The sequence below is a fragment of the Armigeres subalbatus genome, chromosome 3 (assembly GCF_024139115.2).
Source record: "Armigeres subalbatus isolate Guangzhou_Male chromosome 3, GZ_Asu_2, whole genome shotgun sequence".
Taxonomy (NCBI): domain Eukaryota; kingdom Metazoa; phylum Arthropoda; class Insecta; order Diptera; family Culicidae; genus Armigeres; species Armigeres subalbatus.
The window spans coordinates 38121135-38140997 of record NC_085141.1 but is presented as its reverse complement, the minus strand read 5'-3'; the positions used below and the strand labels follow the sequence as shown (position 1 = coordinate 38140997).

The 19863-nt window shown below is 40.9% G+C and overlaps 2 protein-coding genes across 7 annotated transcripts in view; both read left to right on the top strand.

Annotated features, from left to right (window-relative positions):
• Positions 1 to 19863, top strand: part of LOC134227195 (low-density lipoprotein receptor-like) — a 1220229-nt gene that overhangs the window by 541996 nt on the left and 658370 nt on the right. The window lies entirely within an intron of this gene.
• LOC134224319 (uncharacterized) lies at positions 11043 to 11651 on the top strand. The gene has a single exon (XM_062703652.1). It carries the CDS (start codon positions 11070 to 11072, stop codon positions 11514 to 11516), a length of 447 nt encoding a protein of 148 aa, XP_062559636.1. The 5' UTR covers positions 11043 to 11069; the 3' UTR covers positions 11517 to 11651.

Here is a 19863-nt window from a genome sequence, read left to right as displayed (position 1 = left end):
ATTTAGATTTAAAATTTAATTTTGTGATACATATTGCACATTATACATATACATACACTCAAAATAATTTTCACTTAAAAGCTACTTGAAAACATATGCAGATATTTTCCATGTAGTTTTGAGTGTAAAAGTTAAATGATTCATTAGTGATGGTACTCATTATTCTTAATTCACTAGAAAATAAAATAAAATTTAAGTGAATTTTCGTTTGGCCGTGTACTTAAATGTTAAGTGAAACTTCAATAAATTTTCTTCTATAGTATCCTTGTAGTTGATATCCCGTCCACTAGAAGCGGACGAGGGCAAAAAAGAGTAGAAAACTAATTCACACTCAAACATATTTTTTGCAAATCGTTCTCATAATGCTTCTGCAAAATGTTTCATTAGCGATTGTTAATAAACATACATTTCGCTCTGAGAACCCCACTCATATATTTTCATACATTCATTTTGAGTAGAATTCACTAGAAGAGTATATAGATATTATTTTCTATGTTTTCTAATGAATTCCACTACATTTCTTATTAAGATGCACTTGTCATTTGAGTAAGATTTATTTGATTCCAGTAAGGTCGATGAAAGTTTCGATTTTTAAAGTCTACATGACTTTTTATAGTGGAATTAAAGTGACAATTATTTTGAGTGTAGTATAAGTTCAGTCCAACCCTGCTAACAGTCCTGATAGTACGAACCCTGCCATGCACTCAAAATAATTTTCACTTGAGAGTTACATGAAAACATATGCAGATATTTTCTATCTAGTTTCGTTTGTAGAAGTTAAATGATTTGTTGGTGATGGTATTCACTGCTCTCAATTCACTAAAAAATTTAATTAAATCTAAGTGAATTGAAATTTCAACAAACACATAAATTTTAAGTGAATTGGCATTATAGTTTGCGAAATATCCGCACTCAAAATAATTGTCACTTAATTTCCACTATAAAAATCAGGTAGGCATTAAAAATCTACATTTATGACGACCTTACTTGTGTCTAATAAAACTTACTCACATGTCATATGCCTACCAAAAAGAAATGTAGTGAAATTTAAATAAAAACGTAGAAAACAATATCTATATTCTTTTCTAGTGAATAGTACTTGTCACGAATGTATGAAAAATATATGAGTGGGGTACTCAGACCGAAGTCTATGTTTTGCATCAATCGCTAATGAAAAATTGTGCAGAAACATCATGAGAGCAATTTACAAAAATAGGTCTTGAGTATGAAATAATTATTTCATAACTCTATTTTTGGTCCCGTCCGCCTCTAGTGGACGGGAATTATTATCACTCACACGGGTATTGCGCAAACTATTATTCCAATTCACTTAAAATCTATGTGTTTGTTGAAATTTCAATTCACTTAAATTTAATTACATTTTTTAGTGAATTGAGAGCAGTGAGTACCATCACTAACAAATCATTTAACTTCTACAAACGAAACTAGATGGAAAATATCCGCATATGTTTTCATGTAACTCTTAAGTGAAAATTATTTTGAGTGTAGGTATGCAAGGCCCGATTGGAGTGAGGCATGGAAAGTTTTCCAAAACTCAACAATAAACAACAAGTAGTACACCGATTGAGGGGTGGGTGGTGAAAAGTGTTGTCAAGCGAATTTAATTGAAATTCGAATTTAATCAGCTGGCGAAGTTGATTTGGATGGAATTCAAAATAATGTTCACTTAGAAGCTACTTGAAAACATATGCAGATATTTTCCATGTAGTTTCGGATGTAAAAGTTAAATGTTTTGTTAGTGATGGCACTCATTATTCTCAATTCACTAGAAAATAAAATAAAATTTAAGTGAATTTTTGTTTGGCCATGTACTTAAATTTTAAGTGAAACTTTGATAATTTTTTTCTATAGTATCCCTATTAGTGATGTGTATCCCGTCCACTAGAAGCGGACGAGGGCAAAAATAGGAGTAGAAAAGTATTTCATACTCAAACATTTTGCTTCGCAAATCGTTCTCATAATGCTTTTGCAAAATGTTTCATTAGCGATAGTTGATAAACATACATTTTGTTTTGAGAACCCCACTCATATAATTTTCATACATTCATTTTGAGTAGAATTCACTAGAAGAGTATATAGTTATTATTTGCTATGTTTTCTAATAAATTCCACTACATTTCTTATTAAGATGCACTAATGATTTGAGTAAGTTTTATTTGATTCCAGTAAGGGCGATGAAAGTTTCGATTTTTAAAGTCTACATGACTTTTTATAGTGGAATTAAAGTGATAATTATTTTGAGTGAAGGGTCGGAACTTTTTCCGACAGCGAATTGGCTCCTGATGGCTGTGATAGGGGTGCTGGAGAGATCAAGGTGTATACAGAACTGCGATATCAAAACAGAAAACGGCAACAGTTTTGTGCTACCTGCCAGTGTGGCGATGAAAATCGATTAGTTTTCACGAGAAATGATGCGAAGGGGAGACTCTGAGAGGGAGAGTGATATGGACGTTTTCCAGGGGAGTAAAATTGAGACTGAGAGTTTCCTCGTGGTATCATATATCAGCTTTCCAGTTTGGAGGAAATTCCAGCCACGAGAAAATAGGTATCTGGTACGATGAAAACAAATCTCGTCAATTTGATGCTGGCATTGGAAAAAATAGAAAAAAAAATGATACTGAGAGTGAGTGCAGTTTGGCACTGATTGACCAGTTGATAACATGATCATAACAGCTTCCGTAGCTATCATTTTAGTTTTTTTTATTGCATTGATCAGAGAATAAAATATTCACCTTTATGAAGCACATTCTGTTCTTGTTTTGACATTAATGTTTTGGTTATTCAAAACATAGAATAACTTTCTTCTTAGACTCACTTATTTGAATACTGACTGTTTTGAATAATCATACGATGATTGTAAAAAATCGGGCCGGAATAGCTTCATGAAGTAGAATGCCATAACTTTTGAAATTATGATGTTTGATATCCCAAGTAACATTTCAAGTTTTATTCCACTTTGAGAATGGTTTTCGTGATTAAATTACAAGAACTAACAATAAAACCCTAAATAAACGAAAGATTAAAAAAACAATAAAACCCACTATTACATGATAACCTTCTAATGGCGTTTTTTCGATAACCACTATAAAGCTATTATAAGAGTATTTACAGTACACCCGGTCATTGTCATGAACAATAACTCTGCATAGGAATGCCAAAAACAATGTATATGCGAAAATGCTAGATTCTTATACAAATATTGTATGGAACCTTCTAGTTTTGCAAGCTTTTCTAACAATATTTGTTTGTGAGCTTACATTTTTTGTATAAAAATCTAACAATTTCGCATATGCCCAGTTCTTATACAAGTTTTGGTAAGTTCTTATACAGAATTGTTAGAAAATCAACAGTCTCTGGTTGGGCGATAGAATCAGCACTGATTCAAATTGATCGGGTCTGTCAGTTTGAATATGAATCTGAAACAATAATTTTCCTAGCAGATATTTTAGATTAATAACTCCGAAACCGAGTGGTCAATCCAGGAAATCCATCTTCTTTTTATTCTTCTTCTTCATTGGCATTACATCCCCCACTGGGACATCAAGCTCTTCTACAGTTATCAACTTCGAAGTTTCTAATCCAATATACCATTTTTGCATTTGTATATCATGAGGCTAACACCATGATGCTTTTATTGCCCAGGGAGATAATTTCCATACCGAAAATTCTTAGACCGGACTGGGATTCGAACCCAACCAGCCTCACCATGGTCTTGCTTTTTGGCCGCGCTTTTTACCGCACGGTTAAGGAGGGCTAAAAATCCAAATAGTTCCTTGAACTTGAATAAATTACGCTTCTTTTGGAAAGTTTGCGAAAAGAAATGTTGAAGGACAAAAAAGTTACAGCCAAAAAGATTTTTATTTTCGTTTTCAAAAGTGGAGTTGGTAACGGAAGGGATAAAGCTCTAGAAGCTGATGTTTTAATCTTGGATGGAATTGTTGATATTGAGGCTGGTTTACAATTTGTAAAGGCTGGTTTACAGTTCGGAAAATGTGTCACGGGATTTGGTCCCCAATGAAGGTATTTCTAGATTCTAGATATAGAGGAGAGAGAAGAAAACTACGATGGAATTCCTGAAGGAATTTTCGAAGGTATCCCTGAAAGACTTACTGGGTGACTATCAGATTCCTGGCTGAGGATTTTCCGAACAAACTTTTGAATAAATTCAAGAAATATCACCTGAATGATAACTGAACATATTTCCGAAGTACGTTCTGAAGTAAATTTCCAAGGAATTCTCGAGAATATCCGAAGAAGTATGACGATGGATTGACTGCAATACCGATATTTTTGTTTTTTTGACAAGTCTTAATTGCAGATTCAAAACAGCATTTTGTTTTACTACTGTCCGAATTTTCGACTGACATCCCGAAGAAATTCCTGGCAGAATTCCCGAAAGAATTTCTCGAGATGCTCCTCAAGGAATTCTTGTAGAAATCTAAAAATTTAAATAAAAGTTCAAATAGGAATTTGTTTGGAAATTCCATTGGAAATTCTTTCGAGGATTCTTTTAATAATTCTTTGTGAAATTCTATAATCTTATGTCGCCAGTGTGGAACATCCCTAGTCAGTGTTTCCGAAAGATGATGAGCTCGATGGGGCCCTTCTTCGAGCCTGCTGAAGTACAGTTAGAGCAGCCATTAATGACGTAGCGGACAGCGACGATGACGACGGCACGAACATACCGCCGCCCCATAGTTCTTTAGACCTTGCAGGACCTCCAGTTCATTTGAAGTCCACTTCCGCAATTCGAAGCCTCCTTTGGCTAGCAGTTCATTTAGCTCCATTCGTAGGCGAATTGCTTCGTCCACCGATGAAGTCATCGACATAAAAGTTCTTCCGCAATGCTGGGTCACCAAGAGCGTAAGCGTGGCCTTCATCGTTCGCTGGCTGTTGCAGCGTACGCGTCGCGAGGAAGAAGATGGTGCCAATCCGTATGTTTTTTCGCAAGTTTTAATCGGAGATTACGAAGAGAAGCGAAAAAATATTCGAACTAGTGATCTGTCGTCCGGATGCAGCAAAACTTGCCGATACATTTTTGAGATCTCAGCCAATAAGGTCACTTCAAAGGTTCGAAAGCAGATCATGATGTCCAGCAGGTACAACCGGGTCAACCAAAAGTATATCGTTGCGCGAGAATCCTGTCGATGTTTTTGCTGAAGCGTCGAATACGACCCTAACCTTGGTGGTTGAGCTGGAATCCTTGAAGACCGGATGATGTGAAAGGTAGTAAGCAACAGCAGGTTATTCTTCGTGCTCTTCTACCATGCGCATGTGGCACAGGTCTAGGTATTCCTGAACGAAGGCGTGGTAATCTTTCTTAAGCTCTGGGTTTCGGTCGAGTCGTTTCTCTAGAAGCTCGAAACGACGAATAGCGCTGCCTTTCGAAGCACCAAGTTTGATTGACGGGCCATTCGTACGATGTATCGACCTTCTCCATTGCGTGAAACAGTGGATTAGTAAATTTGTTCACAACGTCTTTCTTCCATAGAGTATCCATCGTTAAAAGCGCTCTATGCTTTCTTCAAGGGACACCATGGAAACAGTGACAGAATTGGACGAAACCGTAGGGAACGTGGAACATGAACCAATTTGCGAGGACGAACCAGCAACAATCCAACCAAAAACGCTATCAACGAGCACTGGTAGGTTGGCAGCCAATTGTAGACGAGCAGGGGAAGAACGAATAAAAATGCTTCGCACCAAGCACTAGGTCGACTGGTTGTGACTTGTTAAAGGAAGGATCGGCTAGAACTAATTTCTTCGGAATGTTCCACCCAGACGAGGAAATATTCTGCGATGGAAGGTCTGCTGTCACTCTGTCCATCACTAAACAATGCACATTACACGAAAACATATTGTTTTTGGATCGAATCTCCGTGTGCCCCGACTGACGAGCAAGTTTGGACAATTTTCCGGCCCCCTGGACCGTTATGTTGACGTTGCATCGCCGGAGACGGAGAATGCTTGCCAATCGTTCAGTAATCTGGTTTGGCTGCGAAGCGCTGTCTAGAAGGGCACGTGCTGGATGTTCCTGACCGAAGGCATCGACGATGTTTACGATGACGGTTAATAGGAATACATTGTCCCTCGACTGCTGAACTGGAGTGCTTGTTTGGACTGCCGGAACGACATCTGCTGAGGTCACCAAAGACTGCTGGGTAGGGCAGTTCAAATTTCAAAAATGTTCGAAAATTCCAGCTCCCATATGTCTACTAGCATCATTTTGATAATATAGGAGTCCTGGCAAAATTTCAGGCAATTCGGTGGCCATTTAGGGGTGGCGCGAAGTCAATTTATGTTTATATGGAAATTTGTATGGGAAAAACGTAAAATTTATTCAAGTCTCCCTACAGCTGTCAAATCGTGATGAATTCAAATAAAAATCCTCAACCTCCATTTTTGGAATCTATATAAATGAGACCTCTGGATAACACATTAGTTATGAGTGGATTGAACGGTTATATTGACAGTGTGAATATGGGATAAATGGCTAAAATGGTGTATCTAGCCTCAACGTAGCAGTGGAAATATAAATCAAAATTAATGAGTTACCCACTGGTTGAGCTCAAATAGATTCCAAAAATGGAGGTTGTGGATGTTTATTTGAATTCATCACGATTTAAGAGTTGTAGGGGGATTTGAACAAATTTTAAGTTTTTCCCATACAAATTTCCATATAAACATAAATTGACCTCGCGCCACCCCTAAATGGCCACCGAATTGCCTGAAATTTTGCCAGGACTCCTATATTATCAAAATGATGCTAATAGACATATGGGAGTTGGAATTTTCGAACATTTTTGAAATTTGAACTGCCCTACCTGGGGCATTTCTGCTGGAGAAGGCGATCTGGAGTGGATTACAGGCGCTGCTGACACTGAATTGGCTGCTGGCGTTCATAAACCGGGAGACGATGAAATTTGAAGCATTTGAACAGCAGATGAGGTTGATTACAAACCGGACAACCTCTTGATGTGCTTGCTCTGGAAAAAAACACGACGAAAGGCGGATTACCGACTGTTGCTTTCTCGACGACGGCGCAGTTGGCAGAGCGGAACCCGATGGTGTATGATGGTTTACGGAAATGGACTCCAATACTCGAACTCTCCTGTAGGTATACTCAACCAGGCAGGTATAGTTAGGATCCTGCACCGTAGATGCATGGTCCTCCCATACCTTCAGCATATCGTCGTGCAGCCTTGTACAGAGAAGATGCTCAAGAATCGTGCTCCACGAATCATGCAGTGTAGACGCAGACGACAGACTCCTTCTTCATTCGCTGAACGTCGAACAGTGCCTGAAGATGACGCTTCTACATAAGATACTCGTTGGAATACCGACCTTTGAGTGCATCGATGGACTGAGCAGCTTCCCCCTTGACAGCCGCCCTCAAATAGTAGACTTTTGAATATCAGCATTCGAATGGATCAAAGCGACGAAAGTATCGTGAAAGGTGAGCCATAGCTGGTAATCGCCGTCGAATTCCGGAAGCGAGATTGTCAGATGCTTGATCCCAGAGAGAGTGGAGTTGGTTGGAGAAGAACAGGGATTGCGCGCGTTGAGAGAAGTGGGAGGCATTTTTGATAGCAAATCTGCCTTTATTGTAAAAAGCCGAGTTTCATAATCATCTACATAATTCCTCTTGTACCGGTTCTGTGCTGGCCCAGATGTTGTCCACATGACTTAATCGAAGCGATGCTTGCCCTTGGTCTCTTGCAGAGTCGTAGCTCTCGAAGAATGCCTCACCCCGACCCAGTGAAGTAAGCAGCGTGATCCTTCTGGCGACGAGAATATCCAGTTTCGCCATATGATAGTCGCAGGAACAAAAACATAGCTTTCGTAGATGGTAAATCTGCTCAAAAAATAGACCACGGTAGACCGGACCACTAGAAGTTTAGCTACTTGGAAAGGTACTCACCTTATCCAAGGCAAATTGTGCCTTGAAATATTGAAACAGCCAACAGGATCAACTTCAAACGATGATGATTGGGTTTTATTGCGGCAGGAATGCTTCACCACGATGAAGTGTTCAACTTAAGCCACACCCGATAGCAAAACTGCTTGACCGAATCCACCTAGGCGCTGAAGCAGACGCGTTTGGCGCCCCCCTTGACAGCCGCCCTCAAATAGTAGACTTTTGAATATCAGCATTCGAATGGATCAAAGCGACGAAAGTATCGTGAAAGGTGAGCCATAGCTGGTAATCGCCGTCGAATTCCGGAAGCGAGATTGTCAGATGCTTGATCCCAGAGAGAGTGGAGTTGGTTGGAGAAGAACAGGGATTGCGCGCGTTGAGAGAAGTGGGAGGCATTTTTGATAGCAAATCTGCCTTTATTGCAAAAAGCCGAGTTTCATAATCGGCACGAACCGCGGCATGTGCTGCCCTAGCTTCCTCTGTCGTAACTAACTCCTCTTGTACTAATTCCTCTTGTACCGGTTCTGTGCTGGCCCAGATGTTGTCCACATGACTTAATCGAAGCGATGCTTGCCCTTGGTCTCTTGCAGCGTCGTAGTTCTCGAAGAATGCCTGACCCCGACCCAGTGAAGTAAGCAGCGTGATCCTTCTGGCGACGAGAATATCCAGTTCCGCCATGATAGTCGCAGAAACAAAAACATAGCTTTCGTAGATGGTAAATCTGCTCAAAAAATAGACCACGGTAGACCGGACCACTAGAAGTTATATACTTGGAAAGGTACACACCTTATCCAAGGCAAATTGTGCCTTGAAATATTGAAACAGCCAACAGGCACAACTTCAAATGATGATGATTGGGTTTTATTACCGCAGGAATGCTTCACCACGATAAAGTGTTCAACTTAAGACACATCCGATAGCAAAACTGCTTGACCGAATCCACCTAGACGCTGCAGCAGACGCGTTTGGCGCGCAAATAGTCGAATTAAATTAAAATTTGAATGTTCTCGCGCACGTTCTCAAATTATAATTTGTATTGTATCCGTACTAAGAGTCGCCTATAAAAGGTGACTCTGAAATCATGTTCTATACAGTGTTCGATATCATACCCTCCGAGTAGGCACGCTGCCTCTCGGAGGCAATAAATTAATCGTCCAGTTCAAAGCAGCAGTATTTCTTTATTCGCCGCCCGGAGAATCACCATTAAAAGTACACAACGTAGGGTCGTCCCACCATGGACGCAACACATGGCATGATCATTCTAGAAAAATTGACCTCGGTTCCTAAAACTATAGGAATTTTGTGATCGATTCCAGAAGCTTTCTTGAAAATCCGTTAGACACCGGCTGAGCTGCATGGTTTTTGAATTTTCAGTTTTGCCGTAAAATGGGGGTTGGGGACGTAAAAATCGGCGGAAACTCTTTTTCAGTTCTTTTTCAGAGCAATTTTGGCGTATATAATTAAATTACAGGGAAAATATTTAATTTGATGGGTTACGTGCCCCATTGTGTCCCGGCTTAACTCCGCCAGTGCTGATAGGATACTACCAATGCGTTGACATGGTACCTATCTATCAGCAAAAGTGTTTCATTAAAGCGGATATCCAGACTGCTGTTGCCGTTTGCATCCGCTTGTGACAACTATACACCACCGAATTTCCTGACAAAACTTTTCAACTCCAAACGGAAGTTGCCGAACACCCATAAAAATGGAAAGTAGGCCTCTACTTTGAGTTACACTGCGAAATGCCTGAATATTCATCATCCGGTCGTGATGGTATATGGAAGCCGTTCACGCACCGGAAAAGGAAACGATTGAAGTGTGCCTCGGCATCAATTTGCATGTTTGTGGGAGGAAATCGTCCCTTGGGAAAGACAATGCTTGCATTGTTGTGATCCTTCCACATTCTTTTATTAACATATAAAAAGTCGATGAAATTGTATAGAATTCAATGGTTGTAAGTACTGTAATGAAATTCAATGCAGGCATTTGATTTTTCTTTCATAAAAGAGATATTTGATTTCCAAGAAAATCTATCCTTGTTTGATTCTTACATGTAAACGTTAAATTTTGAGTGAATACATTCATCACGTTAGGTGGATCACTTCTCGAGTGAAATTTATCTTGGTTTGAAGACGCCTCGTCAAGCGCAGATGGGTAGAAGATAAGTTACACTTGGATATTAAATTTACTCCGCTCGGTTCCTGCCCGTGTGTACGTTTGTATGCCATTAGTTCACACGGATAGGGATTAGACTTGAGTCTGAAGCGTGGAGGCGGATCTGGCTGAAGAAACCACCATCTTCGCCGACGACTGTGTGGCAACGGCAGTAATCTATTCCAACATATGCTAATCGGCTGCGACGTATTTGGTTTTGGCACCTTCGGGTGCCTCGTCAGGCACCATCGTAACCACCGTCATGCATGTCTGGCGGAAGATCTGCATTTCCCAAAACGAATTTTCCGTTTCTCTGTGTACTTAGCATACAGACCAAAGGCAGAATACATAACGTCGTTATGCAAGTCAATTTGCAAGAAAAAGTTGAGCAACTCTAAATATTCTTGCCGTCATGTTGGCTCACGATACGATGCTCAATTGGGACCAACAATAGTGTAACCGGTTCAAATGGAATTTGCTACACTGAACTATTTCGAGACTCCATGCCAAACCATTATCAGTATGGTTTGCCTAGGAAGGGAGAAGGCGATAAGGTTGATAAGCGAATTTATGAATGGAACACTTTTCAGTCGATACTTTGCAAAACCATTCGCTTTCCAAATAATCCGCGTCGTAAATTTGTATGACTGCAGATGCACTGTGTCCGTCAAATGTTTATGACCACAATTTGCCCCTTGCTAAATCAGTTATTGCGTTACAAAGAACGTTATCTCCATTTTGTCTAGCTACAGATCTGCGTCTTCGATAGCAAACATCAGGCATTTGGGAGCCTATTCATTTACTTTATCGGAGCTGTTTTGGGCCACAGTAGACTTACGACGGGCGGTTATCAGGAAGCGTCACGGCAGTTTATGATCTTGTCTATCAAACCTGGCGGTATATAAAAGGATCTACCGATTTCCAGCGGGTTAATCAGTTTTCGACCCACCTCACAGGAAGAAACATCACAATTATGAAAGCCGTCGTTCTAGTGTTCGCCATCTTGGCCACCGCATGTGCACTGGTAGAATGCACCAAAAACAAAACTAATCGCTGCACCGGCGAGAAGAACGGAACCAAGCTCGTGGACTTCGACGACTGCCACAAGTACATCCTGTGCACGTCGCAGAAGGAGGTTTCCAAAAAATGCGGCAATAAGGACGACTTCGATGCCGTTACGCTGGAGTGCGTGAAGAAGGCCAGTGCGAATTGTTTCGCCGCTCCCGAAGAGGTGGAAATCCCTACCGAAGAGCCCGTACCGGTGTGCAACACCCAGTTCGCGGCGGACTGCACTCAGTACTGGAGCTGCGAAACGGGAGCCCCGACGCTGAAGGACTGCTTGGAAGGATACTTTTACTATGAACCGCTGCGCAGCTGCCTGCCGGGAGATGCACAGATTTGCGAACTCTACAAGGTTTAGAAAAAATGCCACAGTGAATACAGTCATATCTTGGTGAAGCTATTCAGGTTTGCGGATGAAGCATGTTTGGTCATATATGTTTCGAAAATGGAAAACTATGCCTGAAAATAAAGGTTTTATTTTGAAGAAACATAATCTTGAGTACTGAAAGAAGTTTCTACATTGTAGTGAGTTTTCGATCTGCTTTTTTACTGCACGGTTCCAACACTGAAAGCTACTGTTCGTTCGGACAATCTAATTCCAAAATAGTGTGAAACTGCAATCAAGGGGTAAAAGTAGTTCAAACATTCTTTACTGGATCTCCTATTCATATGGGACAAATATGCGATTACAGGCAGTGTACATATCTATAGTTGCTACTTCGTGATTGACCAGAATCAGTGAAATTGTACAACGAAATATTTCAACTGAACTGCTGACTGGGATAAGTCAATCATTCTCATTGTGCAAGTTTCAGTAACTAAATAAATACAAAGATCAATAATGGCGCCGGCCACAGTCAGTTAGAAAAGGGTAGAAACATTAGTAGGTGTTGCGATGAATTTCCTCTAGGTCGAATGAAACTTCCTGAACAGCATTGTCCATTATGCAAAGCTTCAAAGCTAAATTTTATTTTATATCAATAATTAACATTTCGGTTACATAATCTAACTTACAAAATAGTTTCTATTCCAATTTTCCCAGATCAAAAAATTCTACATCTCAACACTTTAACTATTACAGTATTTCAGGGTGCATTTTTGCATTGTTATAACTTATGTGCGACACACTGGCGGAAATTTAGATATTTCACTTCAAGTATTACGACGGTAAGCTGCGGCACACAAGCGAAATGCACTATCGAACTATTGTCGCTGTTCTTCCTTTGTCGATTTTTCACTGATGCTTTGTCTGCTATATTTAAATATTATTGACTCCCTTCGTACACTAAATTTTGAATCAATTTTTTCTTGCGGCTGTCTCATAATCCTTGTTCAATTTCTTTGACTTACGTTCATAATCCAGCCGGCTTCTCTTTTCGTTTTCGTTTTGTTGAGTCCGCCCCCATGCCTTATTTTGCTCCTCAAGCAACGCAAGCTTTCGTTCTAGCTCAAACTTTTCACTTGAGTGTTAATTTCTTTGAAGTATGTGGCGATAATTTTCCTCTGGCTTAAATGAAACCTCCTTGACAGCATTGTCCATTATCCAAAACTTCAAAGCTAGATTTTATTTCATATCAGTAATTAATATTTCGGTTACATAATCTAACTTACAAACTAGTTTCTATTCCAATTTTCCCAGAGCAATAAATTCTACAACACAACTCTTAAACTATTGCAAAATGAATCAGTATTTCAGGATGCATGTATGCGCCGCGAATTGCAGTCATACAGCCCGTGTTGCCGTTTTCACGCTTCTCACTTTTTACAGTGTGAAGAGAAAAATTCGGCCAAATGACCCATTCGGCTAAATGACCCATTCGGCCAAATGACCCATTCGGTCAAACGACCCTTTCGGCCAAATGACCCTTTCGGCCAAACGACCCTTTCGGCTATATGACCCATTCGGCCAAATGACCCATTCGGCCAAATGACTTTCGGCTTAATGACCATTTCGGCCAAACGACCCTTTCGCCCAAACGACACTTTTGGCCAAACGACCCATTCGACAAAATACCCATTAGGCCAAATGACTTTCGGCCTAATGGTCTGTTTTGCCAAATAATATATTCGGCCAAACAACTTTGGGCCTAGTGGCATTCTGCCAAATGGCTTTCGGCCGAATGGGTTTCGGATGACCCTTTTGGCCAAACGACCCTTTAGGCCAAATGACCCATTCGGTCAAATGACTTTCGGCCTAATGGTCTGTTTGGCCAAATAGTATATTCGGTCAAACAACTTTCGGCCTAGTGGCATTCGGCCAAATAGCTTTCGGCCGAATGGGTTTCGGCCAAATGACCCTTCCCCTCCTAAATGATGACCGTCAGAGCTTCTTAACACTGCAAGTACCAAAACTACAATCTGAACCTGAACTTTTTTTTTTTTATGTCTTTATTTGTGTGTTTTTTTTTAATTTTACATTAAGTTCAACACAAATAAACCTGAACTGGTAAATAATGACAAATAATGATTTTGGAATTTACGTTTCAGGATTTATTTAGGGGTTTGTATTGATTTATTTATCGACTTTATCCTAATTATTATCCATCCTACTCGAAGTATGAGGTATGTAGTATGAGTAACTTTTGTTTATCGATTACCATACGCAAAAGTTATTAATTGAAAATCAACAAATTGAAAGCCGTTCGCTAGGTTTCAAACAAGTGTGAAGCGACAGAATGTGAATGGGAGGCATATATTATTATTATTATTTATTCAGACTAAGGCCGAAGTGGCCTGTGCGGTATATAAGAGTCTTCTCCATTCGGCTCGGTCCATGGCTACACGTCGCCAACCACGCAGTCTACGGAGGATCCGCAAGTCATCTTCCACCTGATCGATCCACCTTGCCCGCTGCGCACCTCGCCTTCTTGTGCCCGTCGGATCGTTGTCGAGAACCATTTTCACCGGGTTACTGTCCGACATTCTGGCTACGTGCCCGGCCCACCGCAGTCGTCCGATTTTCGCGGTGTGAACGATGGATGATTCTCCCAACAGCTGATGCAACTCGTGGTTCATTCGCCTCCTCCACGTACCGTCCGCCATCTGCACCCCACCATAGATGGTACGCAGCACTTTCCTTTCGAAAACTCCAAGTGCGCGTTGGTTCTCCACGAGCATCGTCCAGGTCTCGTGTCTGTAGAGGACTACCGGTCTAATGACACAAATTCAAATTCTTCTACCACTTCGATTTCGTCACCACCGATGCAAACTCGCGGTGGGTGGCTCACATTGTCTTCTCTTCAGCCTCTTCCTATCATGTACTTCGTCTTCGACGTGTTGATGACTAGTCCGATCCGCTTAGCTTCCCTCTTCAGTCTGATGTAGGCTTCCTCCATCTTCTCAAAGTTACGTGCCATAATATCTATGTCGTCGGCGAATCCAAATAGCTGGATGGACTTATTGAAAATTGTACTACTCGTGTTAATCCCTGCTCTTCGTATTACCACTTCCAAAGCGATGTTGAATAGCAGACACGAAAGACCACCACCTTGCCGTAACCCTCTGCGGGTTTCGAAGGGACTCGAGAATGCCCCTGAAACTCGAACTACGCAGATCACCCGATCCATCGTCGCTTTGATCAACCGTGTCAGTTTATCCGGAAATCCGTGTTCGTGCATTAGCTGCCATAGCTGGTCCCGATCGATTGTATCATATGCGGCTTTGAAGTCGATGAATAGATGATGTGTGGGCACGTTGTATTCGCGGCATTTCTGCAGTACTTGGCGAATGGCGAACACCTGGTCCGTGGTGGAGCGTTCGCCCATAAAACCCGCCTGGTACTGCCCCAGGAACTCCCTTGCAGTTGGTGCTAGTCGACGGCATAAAATTTGGGAGAGTACCTTGTAGGCGGCGTTCAGCAATGTGATTGCGCGGTAGTTGCTACAATCTAGCTAATCGCCCTTTTTGTAGATGGGGCACACGACACCTTCCATCCATTCCTGCGGCAAAACTTCCTCCTCCCAAGTCTTGGTAATGACCCAGTGCAGCGCTCTAGCCAGTGCCTCACCACCGTGTTTAAATAGCTCTCCTGGTAGTTGGTCAACCCCAGGGGCTTTGTTGTTCTTCAGCCGGCCAATCTCCTCCTGGATTTCCTGGAGATTCGGAGCCGGTAAGATTAAGTCCTGCGCGCGTTCTCCCAGGTCCATCACCATACCGCCATCTTCGTCTGCCACATCGTCATTCAGGTGTTCTTCGTAGTGCTGCCGCCACCTTTGGATCACCCCTCGCTCGTTTGTAAGAAAGTTCCCGGGAGGCATATATACCATCTATTGAATAGCACACAATCGAGGCGTGAATTTTCTTGCCTAACGTCCTGGTTGTAGGCGGTGATGAATTTATGAACTAAGGAATTTAGGGATTCGAGAATTTAGGAGTTTAGGAATTTAGAAACTTGGGAATTCACGATCTTAGAAATTTTGAAATTCTGGAATTCAGCAATTTATGAAATCAGGTATTCAGGAATTTATGAATTAACATATTAATTTGGGAACAAGCGGTGAGCCAGTCTAGAGCTAAAAACCTCTTAAATGAAGACAACATTTTTTTTTGGGATTTTAGTAATTTGTGAATGTAGGAGTTAAGGAATTTGGGAATTCAGAAATTCTTATTGAATACCTTCTTGAGTTCTTCCAAAAAGTCTTGATGAAGCTCGTTTAAGAATACTACCTGATGGCTTCAAGAAACCCATCTTGGAGATCCTCCAGCATTCCAATTCATCCTGAATTCTTCAAGGAATTCTTCCTGAATTCCTCCAGGAATTCATTCTGAACTCCTCCAGGAATTCATTCTGAACTTATCCAGGAATTTATCCTGAATTCCTCCAAGAATTCACCTTGAAGTCCTCCAAGAATTCATTCTGAATTCCCCAAAGAATTCATTCAGAATTCCCTCAGGAATTCATTGTGAATTCCCCCAGAATTTAATTCTGAATTCCCCAAAGAATTCCTCCTGGAGTTACTTTAAGAATGCCTTGTTGGAGTTCTTTCAGGAAATCGCACAGGAATTTCTCCAAAAATTCTTCTTGAAGCTCCACCAGAAATTCCTTCTGGAGTTCCTGCAGGGTTCCCTCTAAAGTTCGCCCAGGGATTCCTCCTGGGTTTCATGCAGGGATTCTATATGGGGTTCATCCAGTATAACTTTTTTTGAATTCCTGCCAGAAGAAGTTCCTCAAGAAATTCCTCCTGGAAGTCACCCAGGAACTCTTGCTAAAGCTCCTCTTGGAATTCCTTTAGACGTTTCTCTTGGAATCCTTTCAGAAGATTGTCCGGGTATGATTCCGGATGTTTCTCCAGGAATTTCTGCAAATTTTCCTTCCGGAATTTCTCAAATAATTCCTGGATTTCCTACATAATTTTCTCTTCAGATTCCCCACCAACTAACATATAGGTTTTGCCTTTCTCGTACAACAAAGTTGTACCGAAAGGCTATCATTTCACTCCGAAAACGAACTTTTGATAAGAGTTCCGGAGACCCATAGTATTATATACCAATCGATTCAGCTCGACGAGCTGAACAAATGTCTGTCTGTCCGTGTGTGTGTATGTGTGTGTGTATGTGTGTGTGTATGTGTGTGCACAAAATGCTATAAAAACATTAGCCAATTTTTCACATAGTAACTCTTAACCGATTTTCTTGCAACAAGTTGCATCCGACAGAGACTAAAACGCTGTTGATCACTATTGAATTTCATAATAATTGCGAATCACATAAAAAACATAATATTAATATAGTGATGAGACATAGTCACATAGAAGAATAATGTGTTATGAAAAATGCCTTGCATCTATGAATATTTTTTAAGTTTATCCGTGGCTTGCTCCCATTAAGAGTTTCATCGTACTATAAAGATGCTCGTGTTGCGCGCATTTAGGCGTAAGTATGCTCTTCGTTCAGTTTCATAGTACTAAGAAATTGTCCGAAAGTCAAAATTCGAACATAGAAAATTCGAGAAACTTTTGGCAGCGCCATCTGTCGTCCACTAGTGTAAATTTTCTATCATAACATTAGACGGTATAACTGTTTTGCCTTTCTTGTACATCATCGAGGTGTAAGCGTAAAGGCTACATTTATTACCTTTTTGCGCGAGAAAGGCGCCATCACCGCTAGGTGGATTAATCTGGGTTTTTTTTCATGAATTCCTTCGAAAGTTCCTCCTGAAATTCATCCTGTACTACTTCCTGAAAAACTCATGCTGTTCTTTCTCAAATCTTCACTTCCGTGTTTGAGAAGCTCGACCGGGATCCCGTCCTTCCCAGCAGCTTCACAGTTTTTCAGCTCGTTTAGAGCCATATTTACCTCGTCCAGCGTTGGTGGTTCCACAGCTTGACCGTCGCCGACTAGCCGACTATGTCCATCCTGCTCCTTCAATAAATTTTCGAAGTGCTCATTCCATCTGGCTGCCACCATAGTCTTGTCTGTCAGCAAATTCCGCTCTCGGTCATTGTACATGGCGGGCACTGGCGCAGTCGTGCGTCATTGACAGTTGCGTAAAACCTCCGCATATCGTTTCTATCCATGTTGTCCAGTACTTCAGCTATCACACTCTCTTCGTGTTGCCTTTTTTTTCTGCGGTGGATTCGTTTCTCTTCTGCCCTTGCTACACTGTACCGCTCTCTGTTGGATCGGGTACGAGCCACTAGCATTCGACTCCTAGCAACATTTTTCTCGTCCGTTACTTGCTGGCACTCCTCATCAAACCAACAATTTCGTTGGCGTCACTGTGCAGTGCCTAACACTTTCACAGCTTCGTGAATATTTTCCCACAATCTGTTGACGTCGCCAGATCCGGTGACATCTCCTATCCGCTCGTCCAGCTTCTGGTGGTACTGCTCAGCAACTCCTTCAACTGACAAGCGTTGGACATTGAAACGCATCGTTCTGTTGTTTCGTGAATTCGTGACGCTGGAAAGTCGCGCCCGAATTTTTGCAACTACAAGGTAGTGATCCGAGTCAATGTTCGGACCTCTGAAGGACCTTACATCTATAACATCCGAGAAATGTCATCCGTCGATCAGCACGTCTATCTGTGAGCAAGTGTCTCCACTCGGATGTTGCCAGGTGTGTTTGCGGATATTCTTACGTGCGAAGTAGGTACTGATAATTGCCATCCCTCTAGCAGCAGCAAAGGTTACAAGTCGCAGGCCATTATCGTTGGTAACGGAATGAAGGCTTTCCTTACCAATGACGGGGTGAAAGAAACTTTCTCTTCCGATCTGCGTCAAGAGTAATTCGCACTGAAACCGGGCCACTATTTGCACGATGTTCTTAAAAATACCTAAATTTATATTCTTTCGAAAGCTTTCGGTGAGTATATTGAGGATCCGAGTTAAATTTTTCAGAAAAATGAACCCATCGGTAGTTATACACGAAATAATTTTAATGGACCCCTCGATTTTTGTCAATTCTTGGCTCACCAAACCTGTCATAAATCCAACATTTCTCAACCGATCATAGAGATCAGCATATCGTTGGAAAGAGGAAGAGTGTATCCTCAATTTGCAATAATAAAAATAGAAGCAGCCATATTGAATTTTGCCGCCATCTTGAATTTCTTTTTAAAACCGTTTTTCCACTAGGTTCGCAACCACCGATTTTTTATATTAATACATCAGTTAAAAGCTTAGCTTATATTGTGCATTGTGTCAGAAAATCTCAGGTGTATGTTTTTTCTATCAAAAGTTATGTACGATTTACCAATTATATTTTGAAGGGCCATCGGACCAACGAACATTATTTTTATGGGTAATATGGTACTACGACGTCAGTTCCTTGATTTCATAACTATTCTAAGCCAAATATGTTTCAAAAATGAAAAGCATATCCACAACAGTATTTTATTTGAAGGACTCAAAAGTTTTGAGCATAACGGAGCCGTATTCAAGTTGTTGCATGAAATAATTCAAGAATTTTGGTATTGGTAAATAGTACATAACTTTTGATAGAAGAAACATACACCTGAGATTTTCCGACACAATACACAATATAAGCTGAGCTTTCCATCCATGTATTGATATTAAAAATTGGTGGTTACGAACCTGGCGGAAAAATAGTTTTCAAAAACAAATCCAAGACGGCGGCCAAATTCAATAGGGCTGCTTATATTTTTATTACTGCAAATTGAGGATTACACTCTTCCTCTTTCCAACGATATGCTGATCAAGATTTTTTTTATGTACAGGTTATCCGACTTCATCAGTAGATGGGAATAACCAGCGCGGGGGGGGGAAACATACATTTTCAGTGCAAAACGTAAACAAACGAGCATAAATTCCATAGAAAAATCCAAGATGGCTGAGTTGGGGATATTGACAAGTTGGATAACCTGTATACATAAATAAATCTTGATGCTGATCTCTATGATCGGTTGAGAATTGTTGGAGTTATGACAGTTTTGGTGAGTCAAGAACTGACAAAAATCGAGGGGTCCATTAAAATGATTTCGTGTATAACTACCGATGGGTTCATTTTTCTGAAAAATTTAACTCGGATCCTTAATATACTCACCGAAAGCTAAAGTATAACTAACGAGGGGTTCATCTTTCTGAAGAATTGAACTCGGATCCTTAATATACTCGCCGAAAGCTTTCGAAAGAATATAAATTTAGACATTTTTAACCTTTTGTCTGTGCTCTGGGGTCAATATGACCCCAGGCCACTTTGAGTGACTGCCATTTTTTTGATTTTCAACCGATTCTCATAAGTTTTGG